Source organism: Anastrepha obliqua, chromosome 2 (genome assembly GCF_027943255.1).
Source record: "Anastrepha obliqua isolate idAnaObli1 chromosome 2, idAnaObli1_1.0, whole genome shotgun sequence".
Taxonomy (NCBI): domain Eukaryota; kingdom Metazoa; phylum Arthropoda; class Insecta; order Diptera; family Tephritidae; genus Anastrepha; species Anastrepha obliqua.
Window position 1 is genome coordinate 68,425,050 of NC_072893.1, and position 22,657 is coordinate 68,447,706.

General features: G+C 35.9%; 1 protein-coding gene and 1 non-coding gene across 2 annotated transcripts; both read right to left on the bottom strand.

Moving 5' to 3' along the window:
• Window positions 1-980: 980 nt before the first annotated feature.
• LOC129238045 (branched-chain-amino-acid aminotransferase, cytosolic) lies at window positions 981-21,022 on the bottom strand. The gene is made up of 6 exons (XM_054873086.1): window positions 20,638-21,022; window positions 7,013-7,429; window positions 4,232-4,587; window positions 3,987-4,168; window positions 2,362-2,516; window positions 981-2,277 (listed from the first exon to the last, which is right to left on the bottom strand). Exons 1-6 carry the CDS (start codon window positions 20,665-20,667, stop codon window positions 2,089-2,091), a joined length of 1,329 nt encoding a protein of 442 aa, XP_054729061.1. The 5' UTR covers window positions 20,668-21,022; the 3' UTR covers window positions 981-2,088.
• Window positions 15,213-15,352, bottom strand: LOC129239942 (U4 spliceosomal RNA). Its single transcript, XR_008581980.1, has one exon. It is a non-coding gene; the product is annotated as a U4 spliceosomal RNA (small nuclear RNA).
• Window positions 21,023-22,657: the final 1,635 nt, after the last annotated feature.

A 22,657-nucleotide genomic window follows, 5' to 3' on the forward strand; every position in this document is an offset into this window, starting at 1 on the left:
ATATCTGCCGTTCGGAGTCGGCTTGAAACTGTAGGTCCCTCCATTTGTGGAACAACATCAAGACGCACACCACAAATAGGAGGAGGAGCTCGGCCAAACACCCAAAAAGGGTGTACGCGCCAATTATATATATGTATATTATATATAATCCCGCGGTAATTGGCACAGATTGAAGTTTCACTCTACTATAATTCCAAACGGCAGGCATGCTTTCATCCGACCATATTTTGCATAGAAGCTGATGCATGCACATTACCAGCTTCTCGCCGCCATGTTTAAATAGCTCAGCCGGCAGTCCGTCGGCGCTCGCGGCTTTGATGTTCTTTAGCCGCGTTATCGCTATTCTCACCACCTTCCATCGTCGACGATTGGGGTATCGGGATCTTCACATTCTCTGTGACATGCGAAGCTATCACTGTTTAACAGGTTCGAGAAGTGTTCCCTCCATAGTTTAAGTATGCTTTGCATGTCAGTCACCAGATCGCCCTCTTTGTGCTTATAGGAAAACGCACCGGTCTTAAAACCTTCTGAAAGCCGCCAGCATCTCAAACTCTTTGCACTCACGTATTTTGGCCTCTCGTTTCTTCTTTCTGATAATACGTCTCTTTTCCTTTCTCAGTTGCCGGTAGCGATCCCACATGGCGCGCGCTGCGCCCGATCGCAGCGTGGCCTTATAAGCATCATTCTTTCTTTGCGCGGCAGCATGACATTCCTCGTCGTACCAACCAACAGGTTTTTCGGGCTCGCCAAAATCCGTTTTCTTCTTCGGCGGCGGTACGTAAAGAACGAGAAATGTTGCTCCAATCAAGTGAACGGACAGTGGGACTTTATGTGCTAGCAGCATAGCCGCATAACCTCATAAAAAGCAGCACTGCCGCAATTATTACAATTCGAATACACCCCAGCTTACAGTCAATCGAATTCAAAAGGGAAAATAAAATACAGTTTTTTCTTCTTTCGTGGTGTGTTTTAAAATTTATAAAATTTCTATTTTTCATTTATTTCAAATTCTTTGTGTACATAAAGCATAAAGTAAATCCAATACAAGCATATAAAAAACCATAGTGAAATCTTCTATGAATACATAATTACAATTTTGATAAAAAAAAAAAAAAAAATTCACAGCTTCTTCAAGCTTTGCAGGGAGGATTTTAGGTATTGCTTTCATTTTGAAATTTTTCAATTAATTATTACATATGTGCACGAGCATACATTGGCATGCCTCAACTTTCTGAATGCTGGCGAAAAGCATTAATTTTGAATTTCGAAACAAAATATCGAATTAACATCAAAAAGTCAATTTCTAAACTAATAAATGCACTTGACTCTGGTACTTAGTTGGTTTTTTAGCCAATAATTTGGTAAAATTATTAACTGCAATGAATGCTTTTGCCAGTTGCTTTTGCTGGAAGTTTCATGCCTACATACATTCACATGTTCCTATGTTGCACGCCTGAGAGGTGTTATTTTCCCAAGACTCCCAATTTCTCAGTATATCGAATGGTGCACAATGAAAGTAAAATTTCTTTGTAAACACAATTGATTTGCAACATATCTTAAAAATAATTAGATTAGTTAGTTTAGCTATATTACCTTACCTAAAAACGCTAAATAAATAATTTTAGTATCTTACAAAGTAAATATGTAAGTATTAAGTCTTTAAATTATTAAAGGATTTGCCTACATTTTTAGATTTTACCAACATCAATTTCTACCGTTAAACACTTAAAATAATAGTTAATTGCCCACCAAAGTCCAGCGCATTCATACAAACACCTTTCTATTGACTTTGGTGCACTAAAAGTCCAAAACACAAATGCAATGTTTGGTGTGTAAATTTTTGTATAAAATTCGAGATTTGCCTTCTCCCAAAAATATGATTAACCCATTAATTAAATCTCTACTTGAAATCCATACCGCAAGCTTCATAAATATTTAAATTATTAGTAAATAGTCATAGTAAAGCTATTTCTGACCAAAAACTAAGAACTATTAATACAGATTCTTTAGCTAAGAATCTCTCAACTACGACTGATAAACTATGGAGATGCGTCACTGTGTTTGGCGTGCGCGTGAATGTGTGTGTACTCAATCGATGGTCACCGCCCATGGATGCTCTATTTTACCATACTGAATGCCTGTTAGCGTGTCACGTATCGCCTCGTAAATGGGCTTCTCCTGCTCCATGGTAGGAATGTAGAGATCCGTACCCATGTAGTTCATGCGGTTGATGGGGCTGACAACACAGGCGGTACCAGTGCCAAACAGTTCGAACAGCTGTGACAAAAAAAAAGAGCAAAAAACAATGCAACTTCATTATTAGAATGGTTTGAGCGCAAATAAATGCAAAGAAAAACTTACTCTTCCCTGATTCAGCAGTTCGCAGACTTCTGGCATGGTAATCACTTCTTCACGCACCTCAAATTGGCCCCACTGTTTGGCTATCGTGAGTATTGAGTCTCGGGTGATACCGGGCAGGATGAGGCCGTTGAGTGGAGGTGTCACGAGTACTTTCTCTGCAATGAATAATCAGATTTAAGTAGATTAGTTTGGATTTAGACTGGATTCATTTATTTATCACAAAAATTTTACCAAATTAATTACAATAGTTTTACTTTATGTAACAGAGGTTTGGCTTTTTCGACATTGGACGTGAATTTTACACGTTTCTATTATAGCTAACGACTTGAGCTGCCATTTAGCTGCCTAAAATTTAATTTTCTGTCGATTTATGGATATACACTTTTAAAAAGCATCCTCGAACGGGACAAAAAAACGCCAGTCTTGGGTGCCCAACCAATGGTTATAAAAAAGGTATCCAACGGAGGGTTAAATGAACATACAGCAATGACTTTAAAAGACGTCTGGCGGAGAAATGAAGTATACCCTATGATCAAAAAGTACCGAGAAATTGATGTTGACTGTTTTCTTCGATTGCCAAGGCGTAGTGCACCATGAGTACCTTCTATCGGGCCAGACAATCAATAAATACTACTATTTATCCGTTTTGAAGATGCTGTACGTCGCAAACGGCCGGGAATGTGGCAAACAATTCTTGGATTTTGCATGATGACAACGCGCCATCGCACCGATTTCAAATTGTGCTGGATTATTTTACCAAACACCAACTAAATACCATCGTGCAAGCACCGTATTCACTTGATAGGGCCCCGTGCGACTTCTTTTTGTTTCCCAAGTTGAAGTTACTATTTCGTGGAAGGAGATTCCAGTCGATAGGGGAGATCAAAGAGAATCCGACGAAGGAGCTGAAGGCCATCCCTTCGTCGGCCTACCAGGGGTGCATGGAGGGCTGGGTTAAGCGTTAGCACATGTGTGTTGCTTCAGACGGGTCATATTTCGAAGGAGATGAAAAAATTTAACTCTGTTTTGTTTTATTTAAACATTCCTGGTACTCTCTGATCATAGGGTATATTTAAGTAGGAATATACTAACTTCCTAAGTGCGCATTGATTAACTTAAATAGAAAAATATTAATTAGAAAAAACTACAAATAGTGGGGGGGATATAGAAGGTGGCGCTATCCGCGAAGGCTCTCTCTCTCTCCTGTTCTCAGTGAATTTTACCGAGTCCCCTGATTTGCTCACGTAATACAAGGTGGCATAAAATTAATCATCCAATTTTGTGTGTGAATAATTTTTTTTACTAAATAAAGAAAATTATTTTGAGTGATGCAAATTTTTATTTTGACTTTTACGCGCTCTATTACTTCTTTGTTTGTATACCGCAGTTCTCTACTTCGCACGTGTCAAACATGATTGACGTACGGTGCCATTAGCAAAAACTGTAGATTTCCGATAAGGTGATTAATTTTGCGCCACCTTGCTTAGCCAATATAAGCATATTTAACTTTCTCTCTCTTTCTCTTGCGCTTGTCCAATGACGTCGTGTCCAAAGTTCCCCTCAAAGACATTTTTTTTCACCATACCTAACGAGTATACCTGGTATCTATCATCCTTGCTACATACCTCCTTTTTCATTTGCATAGAACATGAAAATGTTCATTGTGCCAACTTCTGTTAGTTGATGATCTTCACCATACAGCCACAATACTTGTTGGAGTCCCTTTTCGGCAGCCTCTTTTTGTACATAGATTGTGGGTGCGTAGTTGGAGCCCATTTTACGATTGCCAACACCGCCGGGCCACGCTCTACAAATGCAAACACGTCAATTAAAATAACTAAATAAATGTTGTAGATCTAATCGAACTCACCTTGTGAAGCGAGGATCTGCGAGTAGTGAGATCGCACCATCACTATTGGCTTTGAAATAGCTTCCAACTGGGCTGAGGATTGTATAGAGGAGGGCAGAATCTGAGGATGCAACACCGAGTGTCGGATCGATACCGATCAGTGTTGGGCGGATGTATAAACTGGCAGCTTCGGTGTGAGGCACCCATTCGGAGTCGATGGATATGAGATGGGAAAGACATTTGACGAACTCCTCGCCTTCGAATGTGGGCAGACCGGAACGTTTGGCGGCGTGATTCATGCGATTCATGTTCATGTTCGGACGGAACATACGGATTCTGCCATCGACACCACGATACGCTTTCATGCCTTCGAAGAGCTGCAATTAGTGCAAGGGATATAAGATAATAGAATAAATTCATAAGAAAATATTTTTTGTATATGCTTTGTTCTCGAATATCAAAAATAAAATGCGAGGTGAAAGTTTTTCAACGCTTGAAGAAAATGTTGAACCTTTAAACAGCTCGTTTTGGATGTATCCCGTTCGGAATACTTGCTTTGAAAGCGATTTTTATTATTTTTTTTAAAGGGGCGCAAATATAAAAGGCAACCCTTGTATTATAAGTATACTTACATAGCTCATATAAAGTTTATTCGTATAACAACCTTTATAACAAGTAAATGGCACGATTTTCAAACGTGTTTAACCCTCCGTTGGGAACCCGCGTCTGACCATACTGGCTTTTTCGACTTTGGACGTGAATTTAACATATTTCTATTAAACTCCTTCTATTGAACTCCTAGATTTTGATTTATTTCTTACAACTTAAAGCCATACAACATTTTTCCTATTAAAGTTTTAAAAAATTACATATAATTGGCCTTGCAGCAACAATCTTGCAGTTCTTTAAAATAAAAAAATTGATATTGGAAACAAATTTTCGTACCGAAAAAATCCTCAAGTACGAGTTAGTATCATAAAAAAAAATTACATTCATATCACTTTTGTCAATATTATTCTTCATATTAATTTCGCATTATTTAAGGATAAAAAAATATATATTATTGGCACGTACACTTCTGTTAGGTGTTTGGCCGAGCTCGTCCACCTATTTGTACCGTGCGTCTTGATGTTGTTTCACAAATGGAGGGGCCTACAGTCTTAAGCCGACTCCGAACGGCAAATGGTTTTGATGAGGAGCTTTTTTAATGGCAGAAATACAGTCATTGGTTTGTCATTGCCTGCCAATGGCCGACTACTATTAGAAAACACTTTTTTTTCATTTTGGTGTTTCATACACGGATATTTGAACCTACACACTTCTGTTTGCTACTCACACACCGACCCATTCGGCTACAGCGGCCGCCGAATTAAGGATACCTCCTTTTAAAATCTGTGGGACAGCACATTGGGCTATGAGCTATACTGTAATGGACTTTTTCTAGAATTTTATATTCCATACAAATTAACCCACCTTAATGTATAAGTATATAATTTTTTTTTTTTTAAACTTTCATTAAATAAAAGTCAGTATTCAAAATTCATATTAGGTGTGAAGTAAAAGTTCTGAGCGCTTTCCGCTAGATGTCTCTAGGGTCACACAATATGGCAAAATTAAAAGGTGATATTACACCAAGGCAAATGTATTAAAGGTGGTATCGGTAAATCAGCTGATTTATTTTTTTTACTTCGTCGTGCCCATTTGGCTGTCAGCCCAGAGTAAAACAAGGCGAATTCATTCTTTGTTTTATAATTTGCCTATACTTTTATTTGACAATCGAACGTATAAAATATTGTTGTTGGTCTAGTGCCACCACCTTTAAAGAATGTGCCTTGTATTACACTCTAAAAAAATCCCATTTGATAGTTTTGCGTTTGAAGAAGCCAGTTGTGTATTACACCATTCCAAAATGGAGCTGAAACCAAGAAAATTGCGCACTCTCCTCAATACCGTTACTAACAAAACAATGTGCCCTCTTTATGAACCTTTGACATGGAATCGCTCTGGTGTAATAGTGCCTCAAAGTTATGATTTTAAATAATCCACTCTGACATCGGCGAAGATGTGACATGGTCGGTAATGACGATAAAATCATTTAAATAAATTATGGAGTCGGACCGGCATACGGGCACTTTTTCCATTGCCCAAGAACTTAAATAGCCATTTGCAAATTAAGGCATTAACGGACAACAGAGTTAGGCTGTGAGTTTCGTGCGATTGAAAGGGAATCATTCGTCATGAGCTGCTCTCATCGAGCACAACATTTTGCTCTGGTCTCGACTACCCATAACTGATCAGATTAAAGCATTGGGAAAGGTGTGGTATTTCATCAAGAAGACGCTCCGAGAGCTTTGACGGGAGGGCATCCACCTTATAGTCTAGATCTCATAACAAACGAATATCACTTTTCCAAAAATTAGCTGTTCAAGTTTTTTATCTTCACACTGAGTTTATGAAAACTTACTTTGAAAACGACGCACATCTCAAATCTCAATCGAGTAATCCGCGCTATGGTAACTTTAACGCTGCCATACAGCGAAAGAACGCTCAGAACCTTTTATTTGAAAAGATATTGTAAAACTAACTACAAAATTAATTCTTGCCTATGGACCGCTCCAAGTCGAAGCCATTTATAACCGTTCAAGGAATGTTACGCCGGCAGAATTTCCCAAAAAAAATTTCTGTTTTCTATTCTTACAACAATAGTAACAGTAACAGCCAACACGCCTCCTTTAAGTAGTCTACATGGGTATGGTAAATGGGTATATGAAAAGAATAAATCTAATCTCTACAAACACTCACCTCAACAGCATAGTGCAATACTTTTGCCGCGGGATGTACCACAAGATTTTCGAGTGGCGTAATTTCCGGCCGTTGCCAGCCACCCAAACTCCGGTGGTAGTAGATTTTTAACATGTGATCGGTGAATACTTTGCCAAAGCCTAATGCCTCATCGCTGTCTGGTTTGGGTTGCAATTGTTTTGGCGATGCCAAGCGCACCGCCAATTGTGCGGCAGCGAATTGTTGGCCAACATCTTTGTCGTGCTTGATTGGTTCCGGAGCAACTGTATATTCCGCCGAAATCGATGCGGTGATCTCAAAATCAGGCTCAGCCTTCTGTTTGGCTTGCTTTTGGACAGTTCTTAATGAATGATTGCTACACAAACGAATTGATTGCTCAATGAAACGTATGAGTCGATGTTGATTGCGGAATATATCCTGAAAATAAGAAGATCACAATGTAAAAAAATAATGTCAAAGTAAGTAAAAAGTTATTGGCATGGATTTGTATTAAACAAGGTGGCGCAAAATTAATCATACTATCGGAAGATTTATAATTTACACTTGTGAACTAGACAGCTGCAGTATACAAACACAGACAATCAATGGAGCGCATAAAGATCAAAATATAGATTTATATCACTCAAAATAGTTTTTTTTATAATTTGTAAAGAAGTTATTACGAACAAAATTGGTTGATTAATTATTAATAATTATTATATAAGTCAAATTACGCAGTAAAACTAAGTTAAGCTAATTCATTTCAAGTGTCGTCGTCGGCTGCCTTTGTCAGCTAAAAATCCACATTTTACGCGCTTAATGTTAACAAATTTTAAAACCTTACGCAATTAATTTATTCGCCGGGAATGCACTAAATACTTATGAGTGTGTGATTGAAGCAGGCATTTTTTTTACTTATAAATTAAAATATAGCGCAGAAGCCTCAAGTTCAAAGGTGCGCCTGCGGAGTGAAATGCCTTTATTGTAGGTATAATTATTTATATTGTATGCACATACTTACGTATGCACATTTGTATGTATTTAAAAAGGGAAGTGAGGTACAAAAAACTGTTAAAGCGGCAGTGCAAAAATTAAATGCATAAAAATTGTAGTTAAAAGGTGAAATAGTTGAATTTTCAAGTTTTCGGGCATAAGCACAACCAGCAATGAAACGTAAAATGAATGGAGTACCTTGAGCTTAGGAAATAAATATTTCGATGCAAACCTAAAAAGTGTAGCACTTAAGAAATGGCGTTTTAAATAAATGATAGTGTAATGGGGCAATTCACAATTCAAATGAGGTGAAAATGGACTGGTATCAGGGAATTGCTCATTTGCTGCAAGTGTGCGCGTGCATTAAAAATGTTTTTTTTTAGATAATTAAGCAGAATTCACCACCAGACTGTACTGCGTACTGTGTAAAACATTATTGGCGAGATCTATTAACAGCACCTCATTAGCTGAAAATGTGTCCTTACTTTCACTTAGGGAGGCATGACATGCTTTTAGAAATCTTGAAGCTGTTTTTCACGAATTTTGTACTTTTTTAGTTATGACTTGCTTCCAGCCAGTGAGCTATACTCGTACATATATTTAGGTCTGCCATAAGTTCTGTTACAATTTAAGTCCGTTATAGATATGAAATTATAATACTTTTTTTAATGAAGTTAGTTTTATTTGATCATGTAAATATTAAAAAAAAAATTAAATTGTAAATTTAGCAGAGTCATAACTCAAGAAATTCCAAATGTTCAGGAGAGGCGAAAAACCAGTTTCTGTAAAATTTATTGTAATATTATAGTTAAATTGAGTTCCATAAATAAAAGATAGTTTTGAGTTATGACTGTTTCACTGACATTATTTTATTTGACTAGTGGTATTATCTCGAATTCTGCCTCTTTATTGTACTCCCTTTGATCAGATAAAGAGACACAACTTCAATTAATACACTACAATATTTTATATTTATTGCAAAAACATCGACTAATCGATAATACACTTGATGCGTAACAAAACTAATCGATCTCCTTAAGCACACTGATTAGGACTCGAATTATCTGTCGGACTTCTGGACTACCGTAGCGTCTACCAGGCAGAGGTCTTCGCCATAGAGGACGCAGCTGTGCACCTTAATACACACGCCGTAACAAAAACTACGATAATTATCTTCTCGGACAGCCAGGCGGCCATCAAATCAATGGAGGCAGTTATATTAAGATCAAAGGTTGCTCAGGAATGCCTGGCAGCTCTAAAATATATTAGCACCGTCGTCAAGAACAGTCTTATATGGGCTCCGGGAGGAAATCGCAAGGCCTATGAGCTAGTCAAAAATGGTACTCAAATTCCACTGCAATTTTGGAATTCCTATGGCAACTTGCAAATTAAGGATAAAAAATAATATATTCCAGGATTCCAATAGGCCACGGTTAAAATAAAATACTTGTGTTACAAACGCAAATGTATAAGAAAAGGTCAGGAGAGTTGCTCTCACGTGAGAACATCTCGAAAGTCATGTCTTGAGTTACCGGCCATTGGATGTTAGTTCGGCACTCTTCTAGGCTTGGAGTGTTCTCTCAGATACTGCAGACGTTGTACAACACTTCCTCTGTAATTGTCCAGCTTCAGAGCAAGGTTGTTAGGAAAATACTATTTTGACTCTCTTATGGAATTATCCGATGTTGGCATAAAGCCTATCCTACGCTTCATATGAGCGTCTAAATAGTTCCATGATAAATAAACACTAAGATTCGCGTGTTACACAGTGGTACCACTACGGACTTACATAGTCTAAGTGAGTGAGCTATTCTAAACTGCTGCCACAAAATCCTAACGTAACCTACAGAATTACACTGACAGAACTAAAAATACGAGTGGTACATAACGATAATTTCCAGTTAAAGAAGATAGTGAAGACAAAAAATTTATTTATTATTAAGGGGGACAAATTTGGAAAAATTTGGAGCTGTGACTTTATATTAAATTTTCATTATTTTCATATAATTTAATGTTTCAAACTTTCTATAAATTGCACAAAAATAAAAATATGTTCTCCAAATTGGAAAATTTTTAATCAGAATTTTTCGGAAAATGTCGGGTATGCAATTTTTTATCGCATTGAGTTTTAGCAATTTTTATGCGCAGAGCTCTTTTGCATATTCTTGATAGTCCCGATTCACAAGAGGGGACATATGGAAGGGAGACACTGGAAATTCTCTTTTGATGTCCCATTGGCAGTCACACAGGCAAATTAGTTTTCGGCAAGATTAGTTGCTTTTGACGTTTACTGCTGTAAGTTGAACAATACGACTAAGAAGCACAAAGCGCCAATCCGGGCAACAAAACCCCCTCTCTTTTCCTCGTCCGCCCTTCTTTCACGAGCAAAATATTTCCCTTCCAAATGATTCCTTGTATAAATCGGGATATAACATATAAAAGAATTCGTTATATCGAAGAAAATGTATAACAACAAACAACAAATAAAACAAAAAAAAAAAATGTATAATATGTATACTAATTTCAGCGGAATTTTCTTTATTTTTTATTTTATTTTTTTTAATGCGTTGCAGTTTCTTTAGATAGATTGGCTTGTATGTACTTTTATGTGTTGTTGTTTATTTTATTGTACGCGACCTGCTAATCGGGAAACCATTTTATCACTGCAGAGAATTACGATTCTTAATAAGATTTTATAATTGGTTTGTAAGTTATGCGTAATTAGGCAGCACCACAGAGGGATCTTTAAGTTGCTATCTGAGCAGTATCCACAGTTTTTGGCACCAAAAGACGACCTGATACCCACAGTTTTATTTGGATTCAAATTTGATGTCAGATTGCGTGAGTAATAGAGCAATCCAGAATGCAATCAGGGAGGTTTGATGGATATTTTCTTTACCGATGTGTCCAAGAATGAAATAGTGTTTGGAGCCGGATGGTACTTAAACGATAGTAATAAGTATCCCTATGCTCTGGGGGAAGTAACAACTATGTTCCAAACGGAAGTTTTTGCCATCCGAAGCTTTGACGAATGGATAATCGAGAGGAGATGGAGCAGGAAACAGATTGGAGTTTTCAGTGACAGTCAGGCTGCACTGAAGGCCCTGGAGAACGCGAAGCAAACCTCAAAGATTGTTCAATAATGTAAGAAGAAGCTTAATAGCTTGTACCTTTATGGGCTCCAGGACACTCCGGTGTTCAGGGAAACGAAATTGCCGACGAATTGGCCAACCGGGGATCAGCGGTGCTCCCACAGGGGTTAGAGCCAATAATCGGAATCAGTTCCGCAGGAATCATGATTGGATCAGCGCGTATGCATGCAATTTACATAAAGAGCGATGGTCCGGTCTAGAATGCTGCAGAACTGCAAAGTGTTTTGTGACAAGTCCGAACAGAAAACTGTCAAACTTTCTACTAAAATTTAGAAGGAAACTCGTTCGGTTGATGGTCGGTATCATTACAGGACACAAGCCATGGGGTCAGCATATGACAAGCAATGGAATCATTGAGGACCCGATGTGCCTGTCGTGCTTGGAGGAGGCTGATAGCAATTACCACTTCCTCTGTGAGAGTCCTGCCTTTGCTAGAACACGGCTACGAGTTGTGGGTTCCGATGTCGTGAGAATGAGTAATATTTGTTCTCTAAAACTGGAGGAAATTTACAGATTGGCCAAAGAATCTGGAAAATTCTCACAGCACTAACTATCTCTATTTCTGTCTCTATTCTTTACTATATCTTTTCTCTTTCCCTCTTTCCAGAGCGTTAACTACAATGGACTTTTTAGCCTCCATGTTTTAGGAGCCACCAAATCTCTTGGTGTTCCTTGGCTTGACCTATTCATATTTCAATTTTAAGCAGCACCAGCTTTTTTGTTCGACTGAATAACGGTAAATTGGAAATAACTCGATTTTAGGAATCAGCGAGTGATTCTATATAGAAATTGCATAGTGGTACTCGGCGCGCATTTCGATCGTTATCATTAACCCCATTTTATTCCAAACTGTAAATTTTTTTATTATTTTTTTTTCTTAAGCTTGCATAAATGGTTATTGTAGTATTCAAGGTTTAATTAAATGTAATTTGCGTATAAGTATAACTTTCTAGTACATCAAATTCATATAATGTATATGTACATATGTACGCATATAGGTCGTTCCCATTTCAAGATGATTTCCCATGATTTCAAGAAGCTGAGCAGCTATCAATCAATTGTCCGCCTACCTATTAGTGCACGTCGCCGACCCAGTGATAACCCAAAGAACATAACAATTTTAAGTTTTGATAGATAGGGATGCCTTGCATATACATATATGAATGTGTTATATACATACATACATACGTACGTACATCCATATAAGTAAGTGTATAAGCAAAAAATCCATTCGGAGTAAGTTGTTAAATCCTTATGATTCACAAGCAGATTTTGCTATTTTAAAATTTCTTTATAAATTAACATAAAAAAATATCCATGAAATTTTTGTATATTTTTTCGTTTTTTTCTGTTTTTACTAAAACAAACAGCGTTTACGAATTTTTTACTTCACATTAAATACATTCATTTTAAAAAAGAAATAAAATAAATTAATTTTAAAACGAATATTTGTATTATTAAACAAATTTCTTTTAATCTGGCTTATCATCGCTTTTAGCGCATAATCATTTTTTATAAATATGTATGTACGTAGAAAGCACAACTGTGCTAGAGTCTGATGCAACTTGTTGATTTCACATGTCAACTATTTTGAACGATTTTCAAGCGAATAAACAAACTTTGTCTAACTATTAAAATAAATATATTTTGTTCGTTATTTATGCATACCTATTTGTATGTGTACGTATATGTTTTGTTAACCTTCAACAGAAAAAATGAGAAATATTGTTTTCTGAAAGTTTTTATTTGGTAAAAAGTGATGTAAGATCGAGTTTATATTGGGTCAGTATTTGATGATTTTGTATTCTTAGAGCCAAGCAACGGTCAATGCCATCGACGCACAAGAGTATATGCACACATACATGCGTATATACATACATATGTAAATATTATTTCCACAATGATAGCAGTAAACGGTAACTAGCTGGGCAACTTAAACAAAAAATAAATAAAAAACAAAAACAAAAAAAATTAAAACAAAAATTAAAAATAATAAAAAAAAAATAATAATTAATATACAAATTTATGCTTCCGATGAACAAAATACTTTATTAATATGCTAATAGTTTTCCAGCCATAAATTGGAATGGGATTCGAAAAAATTTCGCACAAGGCAATGTTAGGCGCCGCTATTTTGTAATGAATTGTTGTAATAGAGGAAAAATTGTTGTAAATTTTCTTTTAAGGATGTTCGATATTCAATGGAAAGCGGAAATAAACGTAAACCAACTTCGATTGAGGCATTCGAAGCCAACATTGCTAAAGTTATTTTCGAGATACCGACCGAAATCCTCCAGCGAGTCAATCAAAATTGGTGTTTACGGATGACCGAATTACGGCGAAGTTGTGGCCAACATTTGAAAGTGATTCTCTACTTCTTCTTCTTAATTGGCGCGATAACCGCTTACGCGATTTTGGCCGAGTTCAACAAAGCGCGTCAGTCGTTTCTTTCTCGTGCCAACTAGCGCCAATTGGACACACCAAGTGAAGCCAAGTCCTTCTCCACCTGATCTTTCCAACGCAGAGGAGGCCTTCCTCTTCCTCTGCTACCACCAGCTGGTACCGCATCGAATACTTTCAGAGCCGGAGCGTTTGTATCCATTCGGACGATATGACCCAACCAACGTGAGCCAATGTCGTCGTAAAGCTCATCGTTCCATCGCCTGCGATATTCGCCGTTGCCAACGTGCAAAGGTCCAAAAATTTTACGCAGAATCTTTCTCTCAAACACTCCAAGCGTCGATTCAGCGGATGTTGTCATCGTTCACGCTTCTGCGCCATACGTTACGACGGGCATGATGAGAGTCTTGTAGAGTGTTAGTTTTGTTCGTCGAGAGAGGACTTTACTACTCAATTGCCTATTTAGTCCAAAGTAGCACTTGTTGGCAAGAGAGATTCTACGTTGGATTTTAAGGCTGACATTGTTATCGGTGATAATGCTGGTTCCTAAGTATACGAAGTCTTTTATTACAGTGATTATCTTTAAAAAATGAATGTGATGAATGATTCCACACAAAAAAATAAAGATTGCCTTATCAATTTGAATCTTCGTTGTTTTATTTCAATTGCAAATCCGATACCTCTAAGTTAGTCACCTTTTGTGGCGGATATCATATTCAAAAAATAAATGACATGAAATTAATAATACAAAAAAGTCATTCCAACAATATTTCTGTTATCATTTTAAGCTCTCAAGCTCTTAAGGGGTTAGGGGTAGTCAGAATTTTCAAAAAATTGGATTTTTGTTTTCTGTATTTTCTTAAAGTATAATATCTTAAAAATATTGTGTGAAAATTTGAAGTGAATCCGACAAATAATTACTTTTCGAGTTATTCAACAATTAACAAAGGGCGCTCCGGATAGCAAAATTTTAAATGCTTTTTTCTCAAAACTATGTTTTTTGAACTGGTAATCACTGTAAGTTAAAAAACGCTTTCAATAAAATTTACACTGTTTTTGGAAAACATAAAAAACTCGTGTCTGATCAAAGGATTTTTTTTTTTAATTTCGATTTTTTTTTAACATTTAATTGCCGGTTTTTGTTTTCGAAAATCCTGAGGCCGCCATATTTTTAATTTTGATTGTGATGATCACCGCAAGGGACTTCTGGAGAAACGGGCTCCACACAAACAGCGATAACTTTTACAATTATAAATTTTTTTTTTTGAAATTTTGCTAAAGTCAAGTCGAAACATGATGTATTTATTAATGCAATATTGCAATAAATAAATTTTTTATTGAAAATCATGATTTTTTCGGGCTTCTGACTACCCCTAACCCCTTAAAACAACACCCTTTACTTCGCCTTTGAGTTCAGAAAAAACACAAATAAGGGTACTGGCACTAATAGTTTTGCTTGGTGCTTTAGATTTAATTCACTAAAAGTACTAAATCTAGTCCTCAAAAGTACAAATTTGGCAACTAAACAAAAACCTACGTAGCGTAGAAATTAACAACTTCTACGCCGCTAATCAGTTACATGCAAATCTCGCTGCTGCCGTGCTACCTTAAGTTTACTATGCCTCAAACAACTTAACTTTAATATTAACAACAATTTGAAATGTATTTATTAATGAGTCCTCTCGGGCTTCCAAAAATTGCCGTAGTGGACGATATTTCACGTCCCCATGGCGGAGTATTGGTTAAAGTTTTCAACTAGCAATAATCGCACCTCAGTAGAACTTCATTGGTTACGATATCGCCTCTGCGCAAAGCTAAATAATCACTCCTCACCAATAACTATTTCATCCTATTTACTTATGAAATGGTTGAGAAGTAAAGTGTAGTGCAAAAAGGCTAAGAGTACATCAATGAAAAATAAAACAAGTTTTGCAGCGGTAAAGAAAACAACAGCAGTAAGAGTGGAAAGACACAAAAAACCAATAGACTACCAAATATTCTACCCATGTGTTCGTACAGTCATACGTAAATGCATTCAGAAAGACAAGCATGCGACTGCATATGCCTACCTAAATGCATACACACACACACACACGCACCCCTACCTACCTACAATTTGTTTCTTTTTGCATCACTTCAAAAAGATGCACACGAAAAGTGCATGGCAAATCAACCCTGCTTTGCCGATTTGAAAATGATAATTGGTAATGGGGACGAATATCACCACTTATGCATGTACGCATGTTGATATGCATTTTTGCACACGTGAGAAACTGCCATGCTTTTGTATTGACATTGAGATGCAGTTAGTTGGTAGGAGAGATGCACTTTCTATGTTGTTGGTTTAAGGGCGACAGTCTCACATTCCTCTCACAATCAACATACAAACTTATATCTATCTACATATGTATTTGTTATTGCATTGTATTTGTATTGCATTTGAGAACAAACGTTTGCTTTCATTTACATTTTGCACGACCTATCTCAAAATGTTTATCTAATGTGAGGTATGTATGTATGGAGCAATTGAATATGTATTTGAGTACATGTGCGCCTGTACGTTCATATCTATTTGTTTACATTAGTGTTTAGTGAATGGGTAGATAGGTGGTGTAGGAGAATGCAAAAAGTTATGAATGAATATTTTTACTACGTTTATTTATGTCTGTATGTATAGTATGTAATTAATAAACAAAAATATTACAACTCTTGAGATATTAAATACTTCTCTTACATATGTATATATGTATGTATGTGTAGTACGTTATGCATGATCTTTGCCGCAGTGGGTAGCTCTATCAAATAGTTGTGTTGTGTACTCGTGAGTATTCTGCGTATTACTTCGGTAAAATAGTCATATATACTATGTATGTACCATACATACATACATATATAAAACTATTATTGTAAACTAGTGAAATGTGTCACTTATGAACATACAGGCATACATATTTATGTAAATACAAATGTTTTTTTCTTTACAGGCGTTTTGTTTTTGTTATATTCATTCCAAGTTCGTTGATCTCGCAACTCTTTTGTTGTATATGGACGTCAGATTACATCAGTACATACATATGTTTGTACGTGTTTGTTTTTAGTTTTATATTAATTATTCTACTTTTACAAGAGGAACATATTCATGTACACATACATATGTACATATGTATGTAAAATGCATGAGAGTTTTGTGAATTTTGTTTTACAAATTTTTAAATTGCACTGATTTTAAAGTTTTTGTAATTTTTTTCTGGAATTTTCTCGAAACAGGTGTACTTATGTATCCACTAATTTATATTAATGTGTATGTTCATACGTACTTACATAAATACACATGTGAAACGAAAAAAGATTTTTGTAGAAATGCATCAATAAAAACTTTGTAAAGATCTTTACACTTGTAAATATATGCATTGGGCATAAAAAGATTTGTATCATTAGAACTTGACTTACAGATTTCTTAATATTCAACTGCTTCATTTTTATACGTACGAAACCGGAATTTTTAAATAAACATTATATAATATATGTAAACATTTTTTAGTACGGAATATTTATCCAGAATTAGGATCGTTGCTAAAAACACTTGTTTTTTAGTATCTCATATAATTTCTCAAGGCCTAGCCAAAAGAATTATTCACGTTTGGATCCAGCCTTTTCTTCATTGCGGTGCCCGCCGTCGTTGAATAGATTTATGCGTGGCTAGTATGCGGTTGACTCAGATTCGAAACCCACTGTGTCCATGAAACATCAAATGTCAGAAAAAGTTTTTTCTAATAGCGGTCGCCGCTCTCCAGGCGTGCTTCGGCGTACCCAGCATACTTTGAGTGTATTTCTGCCAGCAAAAAGCTCCTCATAAAAAGCCATCTGCCCTTCTGCTTATGCTGCACTGCCATCAATAAAAATCAATTTGTGTTGGCTACTTTGGTCTCATAATTGTAGCAAAACGGCGCTTTAATGCTACTTGGGCAGTGCTAAAGTTTTACCTCAACAATTTCACCTATGTACCTGGCTACTTTGATAGCCAGTTTTTATTAATTGTGGTCGCTAGTGCTGGTTTTTAATACTTTTAATTGGTTTTAGAAGCTCTTATTAGATTACAAAATTTAAAAAATTAACTAACAACGTCTGTATAATGTATTTTCTGAGCACAAAGATGACCATGATTAGCACATGAAAAATTTAGGGCACGAAATATAAAAAAAAAACAAAAAGCAAAGAAAAAAAACCGTGTTTGTTGCAGTTCGAAAATTCATTCATGTGCTGATTCCGGTTTCATAGGTAGGTAAACTTTAGGTATGTGGCCGAGATAAGTCGTATAAATTTGGATAATATATGAAGTGTACATATTAAAACGATTTTTTTTAAATGTGCAGAATAATTTGCATAGTAATAAAACTTAATTGATTTCAAAAAATCTGCCAATAGTACAATTGAAAGCCACTTTTTTATATAATAGCTAAAATAATTTGGCTAGATTTTGGATAGATAACATTAGTTTCCATTGGGTTTTCTAATAGGGATACTTTTACTTGTTGACTGCGGTTGTGGCGGCCATGTTGTTTATTACTATGCATTTAAAAGTTTACATTTTGTCTGCTTATCACGTGATGCCTATGACGTAGTCTGTAATCACTTTGATAGGCAATCAGCTTGTTGTCTTCATTGTCAAGATGCCGACAAAATGGAAACAACTGAAAATTCTCGCTTCGCTCAATGAGTTGCTGTCAAATTAGCGCACAGAAAGAAACATTCTATAAAAGCTGATGGTCGATTAACTAAAGGGTGAGGTTAAAAAAAATTTTTGTGGGTTGAAAATTAACTGATAACTTGGTCGTGGGAACCCCAAGTTATTTAGGGCCAAGTGATGCCAATTCACCATTGTAAATTACAGGATTGAGTAGTAAAGGGTGATCAGATTGGAGGTACTTTTTCCAGTAGGGATCTTTTGACAGATCATGCGTGACTACTGTTAAACTAAATAAATAATTTGTTTCAATATTCATTAAAATTTTATTATGCAAAGACTTACGCCTCAACATCGTTTACAAATCGTATAATTGTACAGTGTAACAGTGAATGGTGAACGCTATCGTGCCATGATAAGCGACTTTTTGATGGCGGAAATTAAAGCGCGTGATATCCACAACAATTGCTTCCAACCAGACAGTGCTACTTGCCATATAGTCTGTGAAACAATGGATTTATTGCGTCGTCCTTTCGATGACCCATTTATCTCTCGTCTCGGACCAGTGGATTGGCCACCAAAATCGTGTGAAATCAGATCTTTGGACTTTTATTTGTGCGGGTATGTAAAGTTTAAATGCTTTGTGGATAAATCAGCTTCGACTAAGGCGTTGGTGTTTACGGATGGCCGAATTATGGCGCAGTTTTGGCGAGCATTTGAAAGGGATTATCTTTAAAAAATGAATGTTTCTACACAAAAATAATAAAAATTCCCAATCAACTTTGAAGTTTCGTTGCTTTATTTCAATTTAAAATCCGATATCTCTAAATTGATCACTCTTTACACGCGTGCAAATTATGCAACTTTATTATTGACGATTTGAATATACAGTTATTTCTCGCGGAGAATGTGTAAATTGGCTCAAAGATCGTGCGATTTGACCACGACTTGACTAGACAGGTTTATGTATGCCAATGAGCCGCCTCTCAAAACCCATATAACCGAAGTTATTGCTCAAATTCAGACGGGCCTCTGCAGCAGAGTTAATGAAAATTGTATGAGACCTCTCCGCGGTGGATATTTATTTATGCTCTCTATATAATGATACATATGTACATGCATACATATGTATATGTTTGGAACTTTAAAATAAAAAAAGGATTTCGTTAATATCTCACACACAGCTTGTTTTATTCCATTTCGAGCCGCCCGCATTGGAAGGCTCTATACGTATGAATGACTAAGCTCCTGTATAAATATGTAGTTCTAAATAATTAATTGCTGCTGGGCATTGGAATTGATAAAGAAAAAAAGAAAAAAATTTATATAAAAAAAAGCAAAAAACAAAAAAACTAAAAAAATTTAAATTTAAATTTACGCAAAATATGCGCTGATAACACTGCATGCGCCAGTATTTACATACATACATATGTATGCAAAAATCATTGTCGTTAACGTTAAGTATCGCATCCATTCATGAGTGTATGTGAATAAATGAAACTAGTGCCGCGTACATTCATACGTACGTATGTATAAGAAGGCAAGCATAAAAGTTATCATGAATGCGGGCAAAAAAAAACCAATAATCTTAAGGCACACACTTTGAGCGACCGCTAAAATAATTCAAATAGCGTCCGTAAACTTCAAAAGACATGAAATAAAAAAGAGCCACCACATCCATACATACATATGCATGTGCATGTATGTATGTAGATAATTTTATTTATTTTATGCGCACGAGCGACATAATATTGCTCGTTTTTTGCTAGCAACAATTGGCAAAAAATAGAAATAAAAGAAATGATCGAGAGAAAAAGGAGAAATACATATGTATGTATATGCATCTGTATGTGTGGACATACATATGTATGCATGTGCGTATTATACAAAACGACGACCAGTTTGCTTACATTGCCGCTCACTGAAAGAAATAAAGGCTGCACAAAAAACGTACGACATTTCGGGTGAGCTTTTATTTTTAGCACAAATAAAATTAATTAATTCATTTCAGATTTTTTTACCAAGGTACGTAAAGATTTCCAATGCATGTACGTAGATACAATTTTGCTCAACGAGACTTTTGATTATTATATTAATTTTTGATATTGAGGTTTTCTACTTTTCTAGAAAATTTACTATCAAATTTTTATTAGTTATTTCATCGATTATCGCATTAGTGCACTAAATTGCATTTTACGATGCTCATATTGGGATGAATTTCACAATATTTTTGTTGGTATTTTATTTACTTTATTTTTTCTTGTGTTACCTATGCGCACTTCTAAGTTTTTTTTTCTCCTTGACATCTACTTAATTGATTGAATTTTGAATTTTTTCATTTTCACTTTTTTGCCTCATGTCTTCTTCAGCTCTTATCGTATTTATTGAGCATGCAATTCTTGTCGTTTCATACAAACCTTTGCATTAATCGCCATTTTCGTAGTCATTTTGTCAGGAACTGAATTTTAATTTTCGCCAACAAGTTATCTCCGAGTTTACGTTTATTTATTTACACTGCCCCACTCGGCACAGTCAGTAGTGAGAGCTTCGTTTATTTATTGATTTAGCACTGTTTTTTCTTATACCGTTATGAAGTTCACTGTTTCTACTACTCGTTGAATTCAATTATATTTTCATTTAATTTGCCACAACCAGTTTTAAAAATATGTACTGATCCTGTGATTCAATCGTTTGCACTTGTTCCACTTTTATTTTACGCTGCGTTTTTATTAGTTTCCTCTTAGCACAAAAATTCAAAAAATTTAATCTTAACTCTTCGCAGTGTCTGCAACAACTGAGTTCGTGAAGTGCTAAGCACCTCTATCTATAGGCGTGTGCCAGCACTTACGTCCGCCTCCGCTAACCGACCGGATGACAGAAATGCTAGGAATCACTACCACACTCTCTTATGCTTTGTGCACACCTACATACATTCATGTGTAAATAGTGCTCTGGGCTGCAGTAGCGGCAAGTGATGTGGAGCTCACGCTCATAAATATGCTCCCTACGTTCGTTGATTTTGATTGCGCACTCTCAAGCACTTGTTGAGCGCTGCTAAAAATCTATGTACATATGATATGTTCGAGAACTTGAATACTTACATACTCTAATGTATGTACGTATGTAATGTGGCGTTGTACGCAAAGCAAAAGGCGGTGATATTGGCAATGGATCTTAAGAATTATTGATGGAGAAAAGTGTACTAAAAAAAAGTAGCAAGAGAGCTGTGCTCAGTGTATTCCCTGCACTGCAGATCACGGCGTATGCCAACTCGAACTTCGTCGAAATCCTTTCTACTTTATCAATATGACATGTGCGAGTATTTCAAATATTTAATGTTCAAATTCTTATTTGATTTTATGTGTACAAATGTGTGTATGTAGTTACAAATATAATATTATGTATAAGTCTATCTATGCTATAATCAAATAGTCATTTTGAAAAAAAAAGATTGCTGATGACGCAGTGAGTGTAATAAAATGTTTTTTGAAATTTTTGTCTGTCTGCTAGTTCGTTTGAACACGCTTATCTGCGTAACGGATGAGTCGAATGTGGCGGAACTTTCACTGTTAGCTAAAGCAATAGCAATTGTAGGTTATTTTACATATATCCTGAATATATTACTTCCTAAATGGCGGTAGCATAAGAAATATTTTTAAAAATCGCTTTTATGATCCGATTTAAAATATAAATTGACGAGGTGAAAACAAATACTTTTCCAAAATAACACAGGTCGACAAAATTTCAATGACTTTCAGAACCAAGAACTAGACTAAAACTTTCCGAACGCTCTGGACGTCCGCCTCTTACCAAATGCAACAAACAATACCTCTGAAACAAATCAGTAGTTTCTTACATTTCAGGACCAGCTCGGGGTGAGCTCTATCTTCATTCTCGATTCGTTTCCATACTCCATGGGTCTCATCGCCAAACGCCATAAGTTGTCCTGAATGCGCGATGAACCCTTTTCACAGAGCGTCGATTTTCGTAATACAATCGTACGATTGGAAAAATTGTTTCATGTTTCCATGATGAAATGTCAATCAAAACTGAAAAAAATGATGTGTTTAGTTTGACAGTAGTCACGCGTGATCTGTCAAAAACTCCTATTGGAAAAAGTACCTCCAATCTCATCACCCTTTACATATATGTATGTAATTATATTATATATCATAATTTATGAATACAAGTGCGTATATAAAATTAGCAAAAAATTTTTTTCGTCTAGATTTTCAGTATTAATGCTCTGCATCATTTTTGGCATGTTTACGTTTTGCTGACGTGCGAAATTGTGAATTGTGAGACAGAGAGTGTCTGAGTTTTATTTGCATACATATGAACTCATATTTCAGGGCTGTAGCCAGAAATTGATAAAGGGGGTTTGAGGGTTTTTGCACATAATTTCAATACTTACAGGGTACGACAAGGGGAGTGGAA